Source organism: Astyanax mexicanus, chromosome 7 (assembly GCF_023375975.1).
Source record: "Astyanax mexicanus isolate ESR-SI-001 chromosome 7, AstMex3_surface, whole genome shotgun sequence".
Taxonomy (NCBI): Eukaryota; Metazoa; Chordata; class Actinopteri; order Characiformes; family Acestrorhamphidae; genus Astyanax; species Astyanax mexicanus.
The window spans coordinates 52,694,802-52,714,710 of record NC_064414.1 but is presented as its reverse complement, the minus strand read 5'-3'; the positions used below and the strand labels follow the sequence as shown (position 1 = coordinate 52,714,710).

General features: G+C 42.1%; 1 protein-coding gene across 2 annotated transcripts in view; it reads left to right on the top strand.

The window, feature by feature from the left end:
- The window catches only part of gpm6ab (glycoprotein M6Ab), a 158,432-nt gene that overhangs the window by 122,526 nt on the left and 15,997 nt on the right, over positions 1 to 19,909 (top strand). For both annotated transcript variants that reach the window (XM_049481409.1, XM_049481408.1), the window contains exons 2-3: positions 6,940 to 7,132; positions 15,828 to 15,984. In XM_049481409.1, the coding sequence (XP_049337366.1) occupies positions 6,940 to 7,132; positions 15,828 to 15,984 (350 nt within the window). The remainder of the gene's footprint in view (positions 1 to 6,939; positions 7,133 to 15,827; positions 15,985 to 19,909) is intronic.

The window sequence follows — 19,909 nt, the reverse complement described above, 5'->3', positions numbered from 1 at the left end:
CAAGAAACAAGAAGATGAAAACAAGGAACTAGGGCTAGGGCTTGAAATAACAAAGAGACACGGAGAGACAAACAACAGGGGTTAGTGCAAAGACCGACGGAGACAAAGTGGTAGACGAGGGCTATATAAGGAAACAGGAAACACTATAATTAGAAACACCTGGGGCAGGGGCGGAGCTACAAATGAGAAACACATGGAAAAGTACTGAGACACAGGGGCACAGGTCACGTGGGACACACACAGAGACATGAGACAGGGCTAAGACATGACAATATGGCACACCTGGTTATAAGGAGCACTGTTGATTTTTGAGACAATGCAAGGATTTTAAGTGTGCCTTATAGTCCATAAAATGCAGTACTCAATTAACTGAACTAAGTTAAGCTTTTAATTTTAAAAATATGGTTTAAAGCAGAGATTAGTCTATTTAAAACCGACTGGATAGATAAATGTAATTGTTTGTTGTTTGCATACAGCTAGTTTAAAGGTAAAATGTAAGGTATATTCTACATTTGTAAAGTTATATCAGGGTGTGTAATCTCTCTGTAAGGTATAAATGTGTATATTGGCATCCCTACATCAGTTCTTCCCAACCTACAGTATGGCTGCGTCCAGAAAACCCCAAAAGTTTTTTTTTTCTTTTTCTACCAAAACCCATTCTCTAATAAGTGTACATCTATTCAAAACAACTTAACAGTAAAAGGAACATTAAATCTGTCATTTTGGGAGGACCGGTTATAAAAATGGGTGGATCTAGTTCCTCTAGGTCCAATAATACCATAACTACTGATGCATTTCCTTCAGAGTTGCCAGGTTTGCAATTTCCACACAAAATTAGGCTTGTTTGAAGATGAACAGTTGAAGATAAAAATCTTGTTGGGCCTTGTTGGTGCTACTTTTAAAATGTACCCATACCCTTACAGTATGAAAAAAAAAAAAAACTGCTATAATAGTATACAGTATTAGGTCAAAGGTTTGGAAACAATTACTTATTTAGTGTTGTTCTTTTTTTCTTTTTACTTACATAGAAAATGAATAGTGAAGTAATCCAGACTATAAATGAACACATAAGGAATCATGTAGTAACTTAAAAGTGCTAAACAAACCAAAATACTCCTGTCCTGTGAGGTGGTCCTGATGAGTGCCAGTTTAATCATAATGTTTTTGATGGTCTTTGCGACTACAACTGATGATGAACTGGATGAATGTATTATTAAATGTATTAATCCACAATGAAGAACATTTTAAAATAATAACTACTGAACTTACTATGACGGGTACTGCACATGGGAAAAATCAATAAAAAAAATGTTGTTTTATTCTATAAACTACAGACAACATTTCTCCCAAATTTCAAATAAAAATATTGTCATTTAGAGCATTTATTTACAGCATAAAATGAGAAATATGTTGCTGCAATAATTAAAAAAAGATGCAGAGCTTTCAGACCTCAAATAATGCAAAGAAAACAAGTTCTTATTTATATTCAAGTTTTAAGAGTTCAGTAATCAATATTTGGTGGAATAACCCTGGTGGTTTTTAATCACAGTTTTTTTCATGCATCTTGGCATCATGTTCTCCTCCACCAGTCTCACACACTGCTTTTGGATAACTCCTCAAGCAAAAAGTTCATATTCATAAAGTTGTAAGAGTTCAGAAATCAATGTTTGGATGCATTTCATGCATCTTGGTATTTTGGTTTTCCTCCACCAGTCTTACACACTGCTTTTGGATAACTTTATGCTGCTTTACTCCTTGTTTATTTTGATGGCTTGTGATCATCCATCTTCCTCTTGATTATATTCCAGAGGTTTTCAATTTGGTAAAATCAAAGAAACTTATCATTTTTAAGTGTTCTCTTGTTTTTTTTTTTTTTCATTTTTGAAGTACCTGGCAACCCTGATCTCCTCCTTTTCCTGCGAGATGGTGTTTATTCTAGCAGTGGCAGTGTTGTGTGTTATAATGAAGCTCTGAGTGATGGGTAGAGTGCAGGGGATGGTGGGCGGTGGTGCTGTTTGTGATGCAGTGTCGCTCTGCTGGTCTCTGGAGCGTTACTGTCTGCTCTTATAGCCGCGGGGCGTTCTCAAGGTGCTGCTGAAGAGCCGTGCACTTTATTCAGGAGCTGGAACATTGCAGAACGAAGGGAACGAAGGAAAACACATTATCTACGCTTCTTCAGACTGTAGGATCTGGGGGGCACGGGGTGTAGCCAGAGTGGAGGCAGATACAATACGATTTCATAACCAGCGCTCGGAGTAAGACGTGCATAATAATACAATAAGAATAGATCAGATACCCTGGAGATCCGTGAACACTCGATTACTTCCAGATACGTGTTTGTTATATAGGATGTTTAGATGTTTAGACCTCTCGCTCCAGGCTGGAAATCGCATGTTGTGAACACACAGCCCAGAGTGTATCATCCTATTTCCTCAGCGAGGAGTGTTTTAGTGCTTTTAACACTTTATTTAAAAGGCTACCTGCTGCTATAGCTGTTTTTCTGCATACTTTATTATTATTATGCGCTTTATTTTCACCCTGTTGAAAATAATTGTTATTATTTGAATGGTGGGTCATTATTCTCAGCACTGCAGTGACACTGAGGTGTTTAACCCTTGTGTGGTGTTCATATTTTTGTTACTCGTTTTCTTTGTTACTTGTATTTAATTCAGCAAAATTAAGCAATTTTACATTAAAATGCTTTACACATGCTCGCTTCACCTAAATTGCAAGCAATATAAACAGCTTACATGGTTAATATTTGCCCTTTACCTTTCTTATGTTACATTTCTTTCAAAAAGTGCTACTCTTTTTTTTATTAGTTTTTTTAATAAAATGTAAAAAAAAAATGAATTAAACTCAAGATATGAGTAGAACATTTGTTTAGTTTCAAATTTACAAATGAAGCAAAGTTTATTAGCCCTTGGCCAAACATACTGTATGTAGTATAAATGGTTGGGGGGGGGGGGGGGGGGTGTACAGTGTTTGTTTATCGAAAATGTGTTTTGATATATGTTTTTCACAAAAAAATGAGCCAATGCCAATGAGTTTGAGTTACAAAACATTTTTTTTAGTATCATTTGATGAAAAATGAAAACGGGTCCTGCAGACCCGAACACCACACAAGGGTTAAAAACTCCAGCAGCACTGCTGTATCTGATCCACTCACTGTACCAGAACAACACACACTCAAACCACTCTCAATTTTGTATCTCCATTTATTACTCTGTGGGTAGAAGTATAGATACTAGTGTTTAAAATACGTCTGTATCAACTCAAGCTTTTTACTCTTTAAGTAAAAGTGTTTAAACAATTACTGGTTTCAAATCAACTTAAAAGTATAAAAGTAAAAGTAATGTAAAAATGAGGAAAAATAAATCCATTAAGACAAAAAAAAAAAAAGCTTAGGCCACGCCCACAGAGTCCTGTAGTGCTCTACAACACCCCCCTCCTCAAAACACATTTTCCTAAAAGCCATAATGACTATAATGTTCTATTACATATAAAATGGTAATGTTGATAATATATTTTGGGATTTTGCACTAGGCTCCCTAGTGTTTTAGCTGCATATATGCTTATTAAAAATGAATGTATTTTACATAAAGAATAATGTAAATATATTAAAGAAGTTTAGTTGGACTGGAGTTTGTCTGGAGTACTCTTGAGTCTCTGCACGGATCATCTTTATACTAGACTACATACGTCTGCTATGTTCTTGCTGGAGTGTGGAGGGTGGGGCGTGTGCAGATGTGGTGGATCACAGTATAAACCAATAGGGAGTCGGAATGGTATATGTTTATACTTCTCTACATCCAATCACAATCAGATTCACTCTATCTGGATGGAGAGATTTATCTGGATAGGGGTTTTATTGAACGATGAGAAGCCTGAATGAAAACCAGCTGAAATGAAATAGGAGTAACGAGGCTGTTTTTATTAAAATGTAAGAAGTAGAAAGTTCAGATCATTGTGTGAAAATGTAAAAAGTAGAAGTTAAAAGTCATCTTAGACCACTTAAAAATGATGAGTATCTTTAATTTTACCAAATTGAAAACCTCTGGAATATAATCAAGAGGAAGATGGATGATCACAAGCCATCAAACCACCAAACTGAACTGCTTGAATTTTTGCACCAGGAGTAAAGCAGCATAAAGTTATCCAAAAGCAGTGTGTAAGACTGGTGGAGGAGGAGAACATGATGCCAAGAATGATGCATGAAAACTGTGATTAAACAATAGGGTTATTCCACCAAATATTGATTTCTGAACTCTTAAAACTTTATGAATATGAACTTGTTTGTTTTCTTTGCATTATTTGAGGTCTGAAAGCTCTGCATCTTTTTTGTTATTTCAGCCATTTCTCATTTTTGGCAAATAAATGCTCTAAATTACGATATTTTTATTTATTTGTAATTTGGGAGAAATGCTGTCTGTACTCAAACATTTACCTATAAATAACAAAACAGAGAAACTGATTCAGAAACTGAAGTGCTCTCTTAATTGTATTTTTTTCAGAGATAACCAATATTTAAGTAATAAGTAAGTAATTTATACTTTATTACTTGAAACCTCTGCAGGACGCTGCTCCCACAGGATGCTGTTGGTGGACTATTCTCTATACAGTGTTAGCAGCATTTCTCCTGCTGTGGCTGAGATGATTGAGAGCTTCCTCTCTCAGCGCAATCTGTTAAAGCACGCCACTGTGCTGCTACTGGGCAGCGTTCAGTGCTTTGTTTTGTTGGGGCACTGCACAGCGTTTACGATACCCCATAAATCCCTGCTGCTCGCGGTCACACAGGGACAGCTGTGTGTAATTTGCGATTGATACTGTTTGCGTGCCGACATATTAGAACCATCAATCTTCCAGCAGGGCGTTCTGATTGGTCCGAGTGACACTAAACCTCCTCCTTCAAGTCAGTGAATGAATGGATGGGATCAGGGTCAGCAGCAGATAGGCTCTGAGCTCTGCTTCCACTGAAAATAGCAGATTTGATTGCGCGTTTGAAAGCTTGATAGCTTGTGCTATTTTATGAGCTGAAATGGTGACGGATGCTGTAGAGACATCCGTTCTGATCAAGGAACAGTTTTTTTAGACATCAAATGTTTCCCAATCAAATGTAAATGTTTTATCTCAGACACCAACATTCTGTAATATATCCACAATCGCCAACAAATAGCATCATTCTCCAATTAATAGCACTGTTATCCACCAAAATATATCACCAGTCTCATCCAGACACCAGCATTCTCCATCATCATCCAATGCCATGCTCTAAATCCCATTTTATCTCAATTTATCTGGCCAACTGCCCCACCCATTCAGCTGCTACTCAGCTGTATATCCCCCTATCACAAGTACGGTGAAGACTAGCACATACCTCCTCCAACATGCCTGATGCAGCATTGCCGAGTAGCATCACAGCGCTAATGCTCGGAGGAAAGCGCAGCGACTCGGTTCTGATACATCAGCTCACAGACGCAGCCTTGTGCTGATCCACATCACCCTAGGAGTGATGAGGGGAAAGATAAGAGCGCCATCTACTGTACCCACGCAGAGAGAGCAAGTCCAGTTGTGCTCTCTCGGGGCTCCGGCAGCTGATGGCAAGCTGCATGACGGGGATACGAACCAGCATTGTAATTTTCAATATTATCACTTTTTTAACAAATACTGTCATCAGCTTTCTCTAACAGATGCCATACTTCTTGATAAAACACCAACATTTCCCAGACACAACAAAAATCATTTTTTTTAATCAAACACCCATAATTCTTCACCAAACATCAACATTCACACCACACACCATCATTTTCAAATGCTATCACTCTCCAACTAATAGCATCATTCTCCAATAAATACCATTGATATCCACTAAAAAGACTCCATAGTCATTCTCAGAATAATAGTAATGAACACAATCAAACACCACCATGGTTTAACTTATAACATTGTTGACCAAACACTGTCACTCTCCAACAAATACTGTGAATCTCCAACAAACACCGTTGTTGTCTCCAACACACATTATCATTTTTAATACTATCACTTTTCAGCAAATACTATCACTCTCCAGCACATGCCAACTTTCTCTAACAAGTGCCATTATTTTTAAGGAACACCATCAGTTTGTCCTTAAAAACGACCTTCTATAACAGAAATTTGATAATTCTTTTCAAACCTGAATCATTCTTTAGCAAAAATGCATCATTTTCCACCAAACACTATAATTCTTTAATTTCATGTTCATCAAACTCATCAATCTCAAACACATTCATTCTGTCACTGTCCAGCACATACCATCATTCTACAGCACATAACAACTTCCTCCGAGAAGCACCAACTTTCTCCATTATAGTCTATCATTCTCTATTTTTCACCAAATACAGAACCACAGTGCGTTCTTCAGCATTTCCCACTCTTTTTTACCAAACTCCAACAGTCTGCACTAAATAGTTGGAGTCTGCATTTCAACAGACATTAATATTACAGGGCAGTTTCACAGACAGAGTTTAAGTCTGGTCTTGGACTGCACAGCATTTTAAATGGGAATTTCCCACTGAAATGGATATATAAATCTACCAAACCCCAAAAAACCTTCTAAAAACCACCTGCATTCTTCATCAAATTCCCCTGATGCCTAATAGACATCAAAAATCTCTACTGAACTCTATAACTCTCCACCAATCACCAAACCACAGCTTTACTCCAGTCTCCTCAAGACCTCTTGTATAATCATTTGACTCTAAGCTCTCAAGCCTTGTTCTAAGCTTTTCTCTTTGCGTTGATGGTGATATTAGCGAGGGTTATACTGTATAGGGTTGGACAAAAAAAGTGACTAATTTTAGGCTACTTCCATCTCCCACAGTTAAAGCAGTTAAAGCTAAATCAGACCTGATTATGATATTAAATGCTGTTTTTTTGTGTTGTTTGCTCTGGTTGCAGGGTGCTCTGAGTGCTGTATTAAATGCCTGAGCGGAATTCCCTACGCCTCGCTCATCGCCACCATCCTGCTGTACGCCGGGGTGGCGCTCTTCTGCGGCTGCGGACATGAAGCTCTCTCCGGCACCGTCACCATCCTGCAGAACTACTTCGAGGTGGTGCGATCACCAGTCGACGCCCTGGATGTCTTTACCATGTGAGTACTGACTGATACGGATTCATGGAAAACGAGTAAATGAGCAAAAACCTCCTTCATGCAGAAACTGATCTGGGCTCAGAGAGGCTTAGCAGTCTAAAGCGCTGCCACTATGAAGCGCCCTTAATTTTCCCCAGAGCTGTATATATAGTTTCTGAATCAGTTTCTCTGATTTTGCTTTTTATATGTATATGTTTAAGTAAAATAAACATTGTTGTTTTATTCTATAAACTGCATACAACCAAATTTCTTCCAAATTAAAAAAAAAAAGATTGTCATTTAGAGCATTTATTTGCAGAAAATGAGAAATGGCTGAAATAACAAAAAATATGCAGAGCTTTCAGACAACAAGTTCATAATCATAAAGTTTTAAGAGTTCAGAAATCAATATTTGGTGGAATAACCTGTTTTTTTAATCACAGGTTTCATGCATTTTGGCATCATGTTCTCCTCCACCAGTCTTACACACTGCTTTTGGATAACTTTATGCTGCTTTACTCCTGGTGCAAAAACTCAAGCAGTTCAGTTTGGTTTGAGGTTGTCAATTTGGTAAAATCAAATCAAGGAAAAATATATAAATATATAAATAGATACACCAATCAGCCATATCATTAAACCCACTGACATGAGAGGTAATTGACTTTGATGATCTGGTTCCACATATTTGGCAGTACGTAAAAAGTCAATTCTTGAGTGTGAAGAAATTAACAAGCATATGAATAAAAACAGTAAAAAAAAAAAAAAAGTTTTATTTACTCAATTAAATCAATCAAAATTGGGGTCAATTTGACCCCATTCAGTGTTTAAAGTCTCTGAAAAAAATGTTCGGTATTAGTTTTGTGATTTATATTTATTGCCTTTTCTAAATTTGGTGAAGACAATACATAAAAAATAATATATTTAAAATGTTTTTAATGTCACTGTCTCTTTTATTGAGGTTGTTTTATAGCAATATTTTACACATTTTTGTGTGGTAATAATGTTAAGGTCACTGTAACATTCAGTTACAGTTTCTAATCTTTCTCTAAAATGTCCCTTCACTTTAGGCCCTGACTTAACAACACATCACTTAAAATACTTATATAATATTAATATAACATTAGAATAATGCCAGATTTTCTGATAATTCATCCAATAAACATAACAAAACTGGTAAACAAACTTTGCTAACATGTTTATTTAAATGTAATTATAATCGTTTTATAAAGGTTTAAATTGCTGGATGATATTGATCCTGAGAATAAAGAGTGTTAGCCAATTTAAAAATAGTAGGAGGGTTAAGCTAAAGAGTAAAATCACTGATGCATATAAGTGTCATGCCTGACTGTAAACAGGCAGAGAGAAAATAAGAGACACTGCTGGGATGTAGAACGAAGCAGTAAAATTTATTGAAATAAAACAACAAAATAAACAATATAAAAGAGGACTAGAGCAACACACTAAAGTCGGGCAAAACTGAAAACAAATATAAACACTGACAAAGTAAACGGGACTGGGCCAAAAGAAACAGGGACTAACGAATAAGTGGAACGGCCAAAACAATAAAACCAGGAAGTAGTAAGGGGAATGGGGAAAAACAAAGGGAGCACTAGACTACAAAATAGCAAACAGAAAACTACTAAGCAGAGCTTAGGAAAATGGCTAGACTAAGAAAGTAAACAGGGCAAACAAACAAAACAAGAAATAAAACAGGGATACTTAGGCCGGGAGGAGTCCAAGGAAAAAACAGGAACTAGGGAAGACAGGCTTGGGAGATAGAACGCTTTGTAGAGTAGCAAACAGGCTGGAACCACAAGGAACCACAGACTATGAGAGCAACCAATACTCGGCAACAGCAGAGAGGAGCAGCATGCTTATAAGCAACTCTGCCCAGGTGAAGTTGATCTCTAATCAGGGCTGGATGACTGCATGAGCGTGCCCTGATTAGAGGAAGTCCATATATGGGCATGGAGTGCCTCTCAGAGTGTGTGTGTGTGTGTGTGTGTGTATGTGTGTGTGTGTGTGTGTGTGTGTGTGTGATCTAATTAGGGGAAGTCCTTATTTGGGCATAGGGTGCTTGGCTTGGCTGGACGGGCCTGACAATAAGATATTAAACCTGTATCTACTCAGATTCCATCTGGCACTTTCTATATGGAAAGATGTACACAAATCTCCATTATTCCAATTTGCAAATTGCATTTAAACAGTAATTCGACTAATCAAATAAAATTAAATGAATTTGATTATCCCTGCCAGTGCTCAACTAACTCAAGTTCTTAAGTATTATTTAATGATCTATTATATACCCCTTAAAACTGAGCTATAACCAAAATGTAGTCTAATCTACACACCATATTACAAGGGTAAAAACTTTCAAAGTGGCCTATTTTAATAAACCCTCGCTCTATAGACAGAGCGGCGGCTGCAGAACGTGCCTGATTTGACACAGAAAATGAGAAATGTGTGTATAGTTCCTGTACGAGGCCACTGTGGGGTCGATACCTCCGCTGGCCCAGTTACACGGCCCACTGCAGCCGTTCCTCAAGCTAACGCTGCAGCGCCTTCCTGACGTTTTATGAATTAACTATGAAGATATGAAGTAATTACCATGGATTGAGTTTGTGTGGCTTACTTCTCCAGTCATCCATGCATCGACAGATCTCCATCTCCTCCACCTCGGACTGGGTGAGGGTGATTAAATCTGAATGGAGTTCTTTAAATCCCATTTTCCCACTACAACACAATGTACTGCACAGTGAAGAGGAGCTTCAGCTGGGTTTAGCAGAAAGTGATGCAACAGCGATTTTACACACTTTACTACATAAAGGCTTTACATAGACCTCTACTAAAGAACTGAATGGTACTGAGCATCGAGAGTAACCATTCCAGTGACTTTTCCACACGTGAACAAGGTTTCTCACAGACTCACTCCACATTTGTGTCACCATTGTGCCACAAGTACCAGGGTTTTTTACTAGTGTTCATTTTTATCCATTTTTCTCCGCAAGGCCAATTACCCAACCTACTCATTAGGAACCTCTATCACTAGTGATACTACAACACCAGGAGGGTGAAGACTAGCACACGCCTCTTCCGGCACATGTGAAGTCAGACTCCGCCTCTTTTTTGATCTACCGAGTAGCATCACAGTGCACTCGGAGAAAAAAGCACAGCGACTCCGTTCTGATACATCAGCTCACAGACGCAGCCTTGTGCTGATCCACGTCACCCTAGGAGTGATGAGGGGAAAGAGCACCAGCTACTGTACCCACCCAGAGAGAGCAAGGCCAATTGTGCTCTCTCAGGGCTCTGGCAGCTGATGGCAAGCTGCATAACCGGGTATCGAACCAGCAAGTAATATATTTTTAAAAAATGTTAAAAAATATTTATTGTACATTAATTTTCATCTATTATACAGCTCTGTAAAAAAAAATAAGAGAGCACTTCAGTTTCTGAATCAGTTTCTCTGATTTTGCTATTTATAGGTTTATATTTGAGTAAAATGAACATTGTTGTTTTATTCTATAAACTACAGACAACATCTCAAATTCCAAATAAAAATATTGTCATTTAGAGCATTTATTTACAGAAAATGAGAAATGGCTGAAATAACAAACAAAAAAAGATGCAGAGCTTTCAGACCTCAAATAATGCAAAGAAAACAAGCTATATTCATAAAGTTTTAAGAGTTCAGAAATCAATATTTGGTATAATAACCCTGGTTTTTAATCACAGTTTTCATGCATCTTGGCATCATGTTCTCCTCCACCAGTCTTACACACTGCTTTTGGATAACTTTATGCTGCTTTACTCCTGGTGCAAAAATTCAAGCAGCTCAGCTTGGTTTGATGGCTTATGATCATCATTTGGTAAAATTAAAGAAACTGAAATTATTAATACATAATAATATAGCATTTATGAGGGGGGGGGGAATTATGTAGTGCTGGATGAGAATCTCACATTCTTACGCTTGTCCATTTTTCCTGCTTCAACAAATCAACTTGAAATGACGGTTCACTCGCTGCCTAATATGTAGATCTGACCTCTAGACAAGAGCCAATAAAAGCAGATTATTAATGCATGTAAAATACTGATAATTTCAGAGATTTTTATAAGAGCTTCCTGAGTGGAGTAACGGTCAACCCACTGGCTTGGTCATCACGATTTCACTGGTATCCTGTCCAGATATCCTTTTTTTTATGTCTCTCTCTCTCTCTCTCTCTCTCTCTGTGGAAGATTGATTGTGTGGTGTTGTGTGTGGGGTATTGGCTGTGGTCCCACTCAGGGGATTAAGTGTTCTGAAATCGCTCTGGGTCGCCTCAGCACACCTGCTCACCACCACTACCTGACCAATCAGAGACTGAGAGAGAGAGAAAGAGAGAAAAAGAAAGAAGAAGAAAAAGAGGGAGAAAAACAGGGATGGTGAAAAGTCACATTAGTGCTGATGTTAACAAAAACATTTTTGTTATTTTAGATAAAAACCTCGAATTTCATTGAAACCAGAGCAGAAATAATGCAGAAAGTGCAGATTCAGCAGATTCAGTATAGACCGGGTTAATGATCCTATTTTACAGCAAGAAAAACATGCTTTATATTTAGAATAGACAGCTGCTATATTGTCTTAGGTTGTTCATTAGGTGTTTCAGGTGGTTGCTGTGGAGTTCTTATTGTCTCCCATGTGGTTGATGAGGTGTTTTTAGTGGTTGCTGTGAATTTGCTTAGTGGTTGCTGAGGAGTTGCTTAGTGGTAGCTGTGGAGTTGCTATGGTCTCCAAGGTGGTTAATAAGGTATTTCAGGTGGCTGATACGGTGTTTCAGGTGCTATCTGCAGAGTTGCTTAGTGGTTGCTAGGCAGCTGCAATGGTGTGGTTGATATAGTGTTTCAGGTTGTTTACTGTGGAGTTGCTTAGTGATTGCTATGGTGTCCCAGGTGGTTGATAATGTGTTTCTAGTGGATGCTGTGAAGTTGCTCAGTGTTTTCTGAGGAGTTGCTTAGTGGTTGCTTTGGAGTTGCTATTTTGTCCTAGGTGGTTGATAATGTGTTTCAAGTGGTTGCTGTGAAGTTGCTTAGTGGTTTCTATGCAGTTGCAGAAGTGCCCCTTATGGTGCATAAGGTGTTCCAGGTGGCTGATAAGGTGTTTCAGGTGTTTGCTGTGGAGTTGCTTAGTGGTTGCTGTGGAGTTGCTATGGTGTCCTAGGTGGTTTATAAGATGTTTTAGATGGTTGCTGTGGAGTTGCTTAGTGGTTGCTTTGGTGTCCCAGGTGGCTGATAAGGTGTTTCAGGTGGTTGCAGTGGAGTTGCTAAGTAATTGCATTTGTGTCCCATATGGTGCATAAGGTGTTCCAGGTGGCTGATAAGGTGTTCCAGGTGTTTGCTGTGGAGTTGCTTTGTGGTTGCTGTGGAGTTGCTATGGTGTCCTATGTGGTTTATAAGATGTTTTAGGTGGTTGCTGTGGAGTTGCTTAGTGGTTGCTGTGGAGTTGCTATGGTGTCCCAGGTGGCTGATAAGATGTTTTGGGTGGTTGCTGTGGAGTTGCTTAGTGATTGCTATGGCTTTGCTATGGTGGTCTTGGTGGTTGTCAATTGGTTTTTAATTGGTTGCTGTGGAGACGTTTCAGGCAGAAGTATTGTAATAAGGTAGAACTTCTACCGGTGTCACTAAACAGGTTGTTGTGGTACCCCACGTGATTGGCTAAAAAGTGGAGCAGTAACAGTAGGTGTCCGGACAGAGGACAGAAGGTCATTGGACAGTGAAGAACTGAAAGAAATGGTGAGAAAACGACAGGATTTTGTTGTGAGCAGTTGAAAAACAGAGTGAACTGAGCTCCACTGTCCTCCTTCCTCCCGCAGTAGACTGTGAGCTACAGATTTATAAAGAGAGAGATGGACAGGAAGTGTCAGACGCTGGAAAAGAATCAGCAGAACCTGAGGCTGTGAGATTCCATTAGTCATCCATCCCACTCTGATCTACACTTCACCCACTAACCACCAAACACCCAAACACCAAACACCACATACAGGAGTGTGAGATTCACACACTGCACTCACTACACCTGAATTCACTGCAGACAGGACTGCAGGTTATACTGAATTTTGTTTTATTTCCATAGATTCTCTACATAGTAAATGAATAGTGAAGTGATCCAGACTATGAAGGAAGACATAAGAATAGTAACTTTTAAGTAAGTGTTAAAGAAACCAAAATACTTTGTGAAGATGCATTTAGATGCTCTTATCTAGGTGCTTTTTTATTGCAGTTTCTGAGTCTGGTAACTAGGGGTGGGCAATATTATATCGTATACAATATATTGTGACACAGAAATATCATGATATTAAAAATCCATATCCTGATAATAGAGATGTTCTGTCTTAAAAGTAGTCTATTATTTACTGTGAAGCTTTAGGTTTATTTATTGTATAATTGTTTTAGTTTGCAGTTTATATGCATGCACTAAATATTCTGCAATATTATTTGCTGCATTATATTATTTTATGCTATATTATTTATTTTGCCACATTATGATTATGCTGTTCTACTCTTATACTATATTGCTGAAATGAATTAATTATTTTTCTATTTTCCTATATTTCATAAATACCCTGAAATATCGTGATATTATTTTAGAGCCATATCGCCCACCCCTACTGGTAACTCTGATAAACTTATCCTGTACACCAAAGAAAACTCTTGCTCTCCTTTACTGCAACAGTCCTGATGAGAGCCAGTTTCATCATACACACACACCAGAACCCTTAGTTCTTTACACACCACTGAAGACATTAATATATGGTGTTCCTGCTCTCCGAGCTACTGATTGCTCTCACCTGCTCACTCGTGTGTATATATACCCCTCAGTTCTGTCTGTTCCTTGCTCCCATACAACACATTTTTCTTGTTCAGTCTATCTGTTACTAATATGTTTTGTTTCTGACCATCCCATTGCCTCGCCTCTTTTATTGATTGACTAGTTGTGATTGGCTTTTGCTTATCTATACTTTGCTTTTGCCAATTTCCTAATATTTTGGATTTACCTGTATCCCTTTTTCTGTAGTGTATCTGGCCAGTGTGAAAATAACATTTTGGATGGTCTTTGTGAAAGCAATTGAGGATACATTCAAAGGTCTTAAAGTCATTTTTTTTCTTTATTTAGTTGAGCAGTTTTTGCTTTTCATAATCTGGATTAGAACATTACTCAAATATTCACTATTCACTGTATACCTGTAACTCTACCTCTTCACTACTTTACTTTAACTGATGCTCTCAAACACTTTATTAAGAGACAAGAAATTCAAGTAATTAACTCTTGATGAGTTCAGCACAGCTGTTAACTGAAAGCCTGAATTCCAGGTGACTCTACCTCATAAAACTGACTGAGAAAATCCAGCAGAGATGTGCAAAACTGTCTTATCTAAGCAAGAGGTGCTACTTTGAAAAATCTAAAATATAAAACATATTATGGTTTCTTTATCCTGTTTTTTTAAATAATGGTAAGAAAAAAACTAGCAACTTGTTCTATATTTCTACGAAAAATAGTTGATAAATATGGAAAATATTTATACTGTAAGGCAAATGCTTTTTATGCTGCTGCAGTAGTAAAAAAAAAAAACAGGGAAAACTACAACATCTTTTTTAAATGTTTTAATTACTCCTGGAGCATTATGTAGGTAAAATACTGTAATTCAGAGTGGGTCTGTGTGAAATAGTTAACTGTGTTAAATGTAAAGGTCCTGATGTCTTTACACTGGTGTAAAGTGGAATTGAACCAACATACCCAGCAGTGAACCTACACCTTTTGGTTCACCACTGTGAACAGTTCTGACTAACGTTTCTAATTGTAGACCTTATTAACCTTGTTTCATAATACAGCGTACACAGTGTATGTGTATATGGTTGTGTATAGGTAGGCCTGGACAATAATTTGATATCGGTATTTATCGCGATAAGAAATGTTTCAATAACGGTGATATCATTTCTGTGGCATATCGGTATATATTATTTACAGAATCTATCACAGACAGGCGTTTTTAGCGGCTAGGTGAGGCTAGGCTCGGCTCCGCATCACATCTAAAATGTCCCGCGATGAAGCTCCGCGCTCCGCGTCTAAACCCTTCAGCGATGAAGCGAAACCGACCTTAACCGAGCGGATCTCGGCTCCGCACCTAGAATGTCCCGCGATGAAGCTCGGCTGTGCTCCGGTCCGGTCTGTTCCACCACTTCAAGCAGTTTCACTACACACAGTATCTGAAGCACTTTTGTAGTTTATGTTGCATCTAAGTTATTTATAGTTGATGTTTGTTTATTTGGCGGGGATAGCTTATAGCTTATAGGTTTGTGTTTGACAGATATGTCATGTTTTTATTTTGCTACATGCAAATAAAAGTGAGCATTGATTTATTCTGACCATTTTTATTTTTAAAGTATTATATAGTTTTTGTGAGAGGAGGCTATAAAAACTTACATTAAAATTTCAGACATTAGTGTACAGATTTCCATTGCAGTGATTCTTAGCAGTTTTTCTGAGGCCTTCAAAGTATTTATGTCGATATCTAAAATTATATTGTATCGACCGAAATTAAGGATTATATCGTGATATAAATTTTGGCCATATCATCCAGCACTATGTATAGGGTATGTTTCTAATTATTCTGTTCACTTCTGATCTTTTTAAGGTCTTTAATTCAGTTTAATGTAAGATTTCCTCATTCTCCTCCTGCAGGATCGATATCCTGAAGTACGTTATCTACGGAGTGGCTGCAGCGTTTTTTGTCTACGGGATTCTGCTGATGGTGGAGGGTTTCTTCACCACTGGTGCCATCCGTGACCTGTACGGAGACTTCAAAATCACCACCTGTGGCCGCTGCGTCAGCGCCTGGGTAAGAGACACAGCTCTGCTTTCAAAAGGATAAAAAAATTCTTCTTATTTACCGTATTAAAAATAGTCTTAAAATACTTCAGTAGCATCTTAAAACTTTAAAGGGGACATATGATGTACGTAAAACTCACTTATTTCATGCTTTTGTGTTTCCACTTCTGTCTGGACTGCCGATATAAACACTCCATGATTTCTGGTGTCAGAAATCATATTGTGGCGGCTCTGGGTTGTGTGTGTGGCTGCCTGCAGGCATGTTTCTGCTCTCCTGTGTGTGAGGATGACAGGGGTGGGGCATCTCCCTTGGGAGGGGTTATGCAGAGAGGGTGGGCACCACTCTGGATCTGCCATCTGGGAGACACACAGCTGGGTTGGTGGCCTTTGGGCTATTTTAGCTCTGTGGGTATGGTTTTAGCTCTCCTAGTCGTGTTAAAAGACTGTAAGTGAGTGGCAAGCCGGTTCAATAAAGGAGCTGTTGAGCATTCAGCATGAGTCTCACGGGTCTTCCTTCCTCTTCCACGCAACATTTGGTGTCAGAAGTGACCCTGCTGGAAGATATTGAGCTGCTGGCAGGGGAAATCGAACGGCTGAGGAGGAAGACAGCGGACCAACGGACTAGAGGCAAGGTTCTCCAGCGGAGTGGACTCGGACCTGACGGCGCCAGCGGGCAGTTCGGAGGTCGTGGCCGGGGAGAGGACGACGCGAGCATCCCAGAGCGGATGGCGCGAGGACGGCGGCGCTGGCTCACGGAGTGGATGGCGCAAGGACAGCGGCGCCTACTCGCAGAACTGACGGCGCGATGATGGCGGCGCAAGCCTCCGGGATGGCGGGCTTCACGGCTCAACCCCGCCTTACCCCCTACGATGGCAGCGCTGACTGGACAGCCTTCGAAGCTCAGCTTGAGATCGTGGCGGGCGGTGCGGGCTGGACGGACGCCGAGACGGCAGCCAACCTCTGCCTGGCGCTGCGGGGCGACGCGCTGAGGGTACTGATCGAGCTCCCCGCCGAGTGCCGCTGTGCCGAGTGCCGAGTGCCGAGTGCCGCTGTGAGCTGTCGGAGGCGGCCGCCAAAATGCTAGTGGCGGACAGACGCCGACAGCAGGGAGAAAACTGCTTTCTCGCTCGTCTCAGCCCTATGGCATTTCACGGTGCTTCCGTTCGGATTGTGTAACTCGCCGGCTACTTTTGAGCATCTTATGGAGCGTGTTTTATGCGGGGTTCTGCGGCCGTGCTGCGTCGTTTATTTGGATGATGTCTTGGCGCACGGAACCGACTTCGACTCCGCACTGTCTCACCTTGAAATGGTGCTCGGCGCGATTCAGGCGGCTAACCTGAAGCTCAATCCGGCAAAGTGTAATATGCTAAGGCAGCGCGTGAGCTTCCTGGGCCACGTAGTGAGCGGTGCTGGCGTGGAAACCGATCCCAAAAAGACGGAGGTGGTCCGTGACTGGCCCACACCGCGAGACGCTAAAATGGTTCGCAGCTTCGTGGGGCTCGCCTCGTATTACAGGCGGTTTATTAGGGGCGGTTTATTAGGGGACGTGGCAGCGCCGCTTCATGCTCTGACTAAGCCTAGTGTGAAATTCCGCTGGTCTGACGAGGCGGAGCGGGCATTCGAGGAGCTAAAAAGCCGCCTGTGCAATGCTCCGATTTTAGCGTATCCGAAGGTGTCTGAGAGTTTCATTGTGGATACTGATGCGTGCGACCACGGCCTCGGAGCAGTCCTGTCGCAGGTTCAGGACGGCTCCGAGTGCGTAATAGCGTACTATAGCTGCCGCCTGGACAAGGCGGAGCGCAACTATTGCATAACGCGCCGGGAACTACTCGCAGTGGTCGAAAGCCTTAAACATTTCCGAGCGTACGTGTATGGGGTGCCCTTTCTGCTGCGCACTGACCACGCCTCGCTACAGTGGCTCATGCGTTTCCGCGAGCCCGAGGGCCAACTCGCGCGCTGGTTATCTAGACTCCAGGAGTTTCGTTTTGAGGTTGTGCACCGCCCGGGCCGTGGCCACAGTAACGCGGATGCTTTGTCGCGCTGGCCGCGTGTGGCCGCCGACTGCAAACATTGTGCTCGTGCTGAGGAGAAATCTGCTGAGACCGCACGCTGCGCTGCAATCTCCGGGGATGTTACTGGCGCTGTCGGGGTGGCTCAGGTGTCCGTAGAGCAGCTCCGCGATGCACAACGGGCGGATCACGAATTATCGTGGGCAGTACACGCGCTCAGTGTGAACGTCACACCATCGTGGGGGGAGGTGGTGCCGCTGGGCCCGATTGCTAAGGCGTTGTGCTCCAACTGGGCTAGTTTTAGTTTGTCTGACGGCGTGCTGTGCCATACCTGGGAGGATCCGGCGAACGGGCAGCGCGTGTTTCAGGTGGTGGTACCGCGGGCGCTTAGGGGATTGGTCCTACGGGGAGTTCATGGGTCACCTGGGGCTGGGCACTTTGGTGTCACCAAGACTCTGAAGCGCCTGAGGCAACGCTTCTATTGGCCTGGGTGTAGAACCGACGTGGAACTCTTCGTGCACTGCTGTGACGTGTGCGCTGCCAAGAAGGGCCCCTCGAGGGCGCCCCGCGCCCCACTTCACCCTTACCAGTGCGGCAGCCCGATGGAGTGGGTGGCCGTGGACGTGCTGGGCCCCTTTCCGGTGATGGACTCTGGAAATCGCTTTGTTCTGGTGGCGATGGACTATTTCACGAAGTGGCCAGAGGCCTATGCGGTGCCGGACCAAGGGGCGGTCACTACTGCGGATATCCTGGTGCGGGAGTTCTTTTGCAGATTCGGGGTTCCGGAAGAACTGCACAGCGACCAGGGGAGAAATATCAAGTCGGAGGTCATGGCGGAGGTCTGCTGCATCCTGGGAATCCATAAGACCAGGACGACGCCCCTTCATCCGCAGAGTGACAGACTGGTGGAACGTTTTAACCGCACACTGGCGGCGCAGTTGGCCATGGTGTCGGACAAGAACCAGCGTGACTGGGACAGGCACCTGCCGGTAGTGCTGCTGGCCTGTCGCTCCGCTGTGCAGGAGACGACGGGATTCACGCCGGCTCTGCTTATGTTCGGGCGCGAACTGAGGACGCCAGTCTCCCTGGCTTTTGGGGCGCCTCCTGACGGGGGCGGGTACGCTTCGGACACGCCCACTTTTGTCTCTTCGCTGGAATTAGCACACCGTCTAGCGCGCTCCAACCAGTCTGCTGTCGGACAGAAGCAGAAGAGTGCGTACGACACGCGCTGCTTTGGGGACCCGTTGGCGGTGGGGGCGAGGGTTTGGCTATATAACCCTCAGCGGAAGAAGGGACTGTGCCCGAAGCTCCAGTCGGCCTGGGTGGGTCCATGCTTGGTGCTGTCCAGGCTGGGGGAGGTGGTGTATAAGATCCGGTGGGGCAGACGCACTATGATTGTGCACCGTGATAGGCTGGCCCCCTATAGGCCGAGACTGTCGGACACTGTGGACGGTGGTGCGGAGGCCGTGCCCGGCCCCTCCAGGCTGCCGCGGGCACGGAGGCCGCCGCCCGCCTTAATGACTTTGTTTGCGACTGATTGTAAAAAAAATAATAATAATTTTCTGTTGTACACGGGGTTTGTGTTGGGTTGGTGGGGTCGCCGGGACGGCTGACCCTTGGGAGGGAGGCTATGTGGCGGCTCTGTGTTGTGTGTGTGGCTGCCTGTAGGCATGTTTCTGCTCTCCTGTGTGCGAGGATGACAGGGGTGGGGCATCTCCCTTGGGAGGGGTTATGCAGAGAGGGTGGGCACCACTCTGGATCTGCCATCTGGGAGACACACAGCTGGGTTGGTGGCCTTTGGGCTATTTTAGCTCTGTGGGTATGGTTTTAGCTCTCCTAGTCGTGTTAAAAGACTGTAAGTGAGTGGCAAGCCGGTTCAATAAAGGAGCTGTTGAGCATTCAGCATGAGTCTCACGGGTCTTCCTT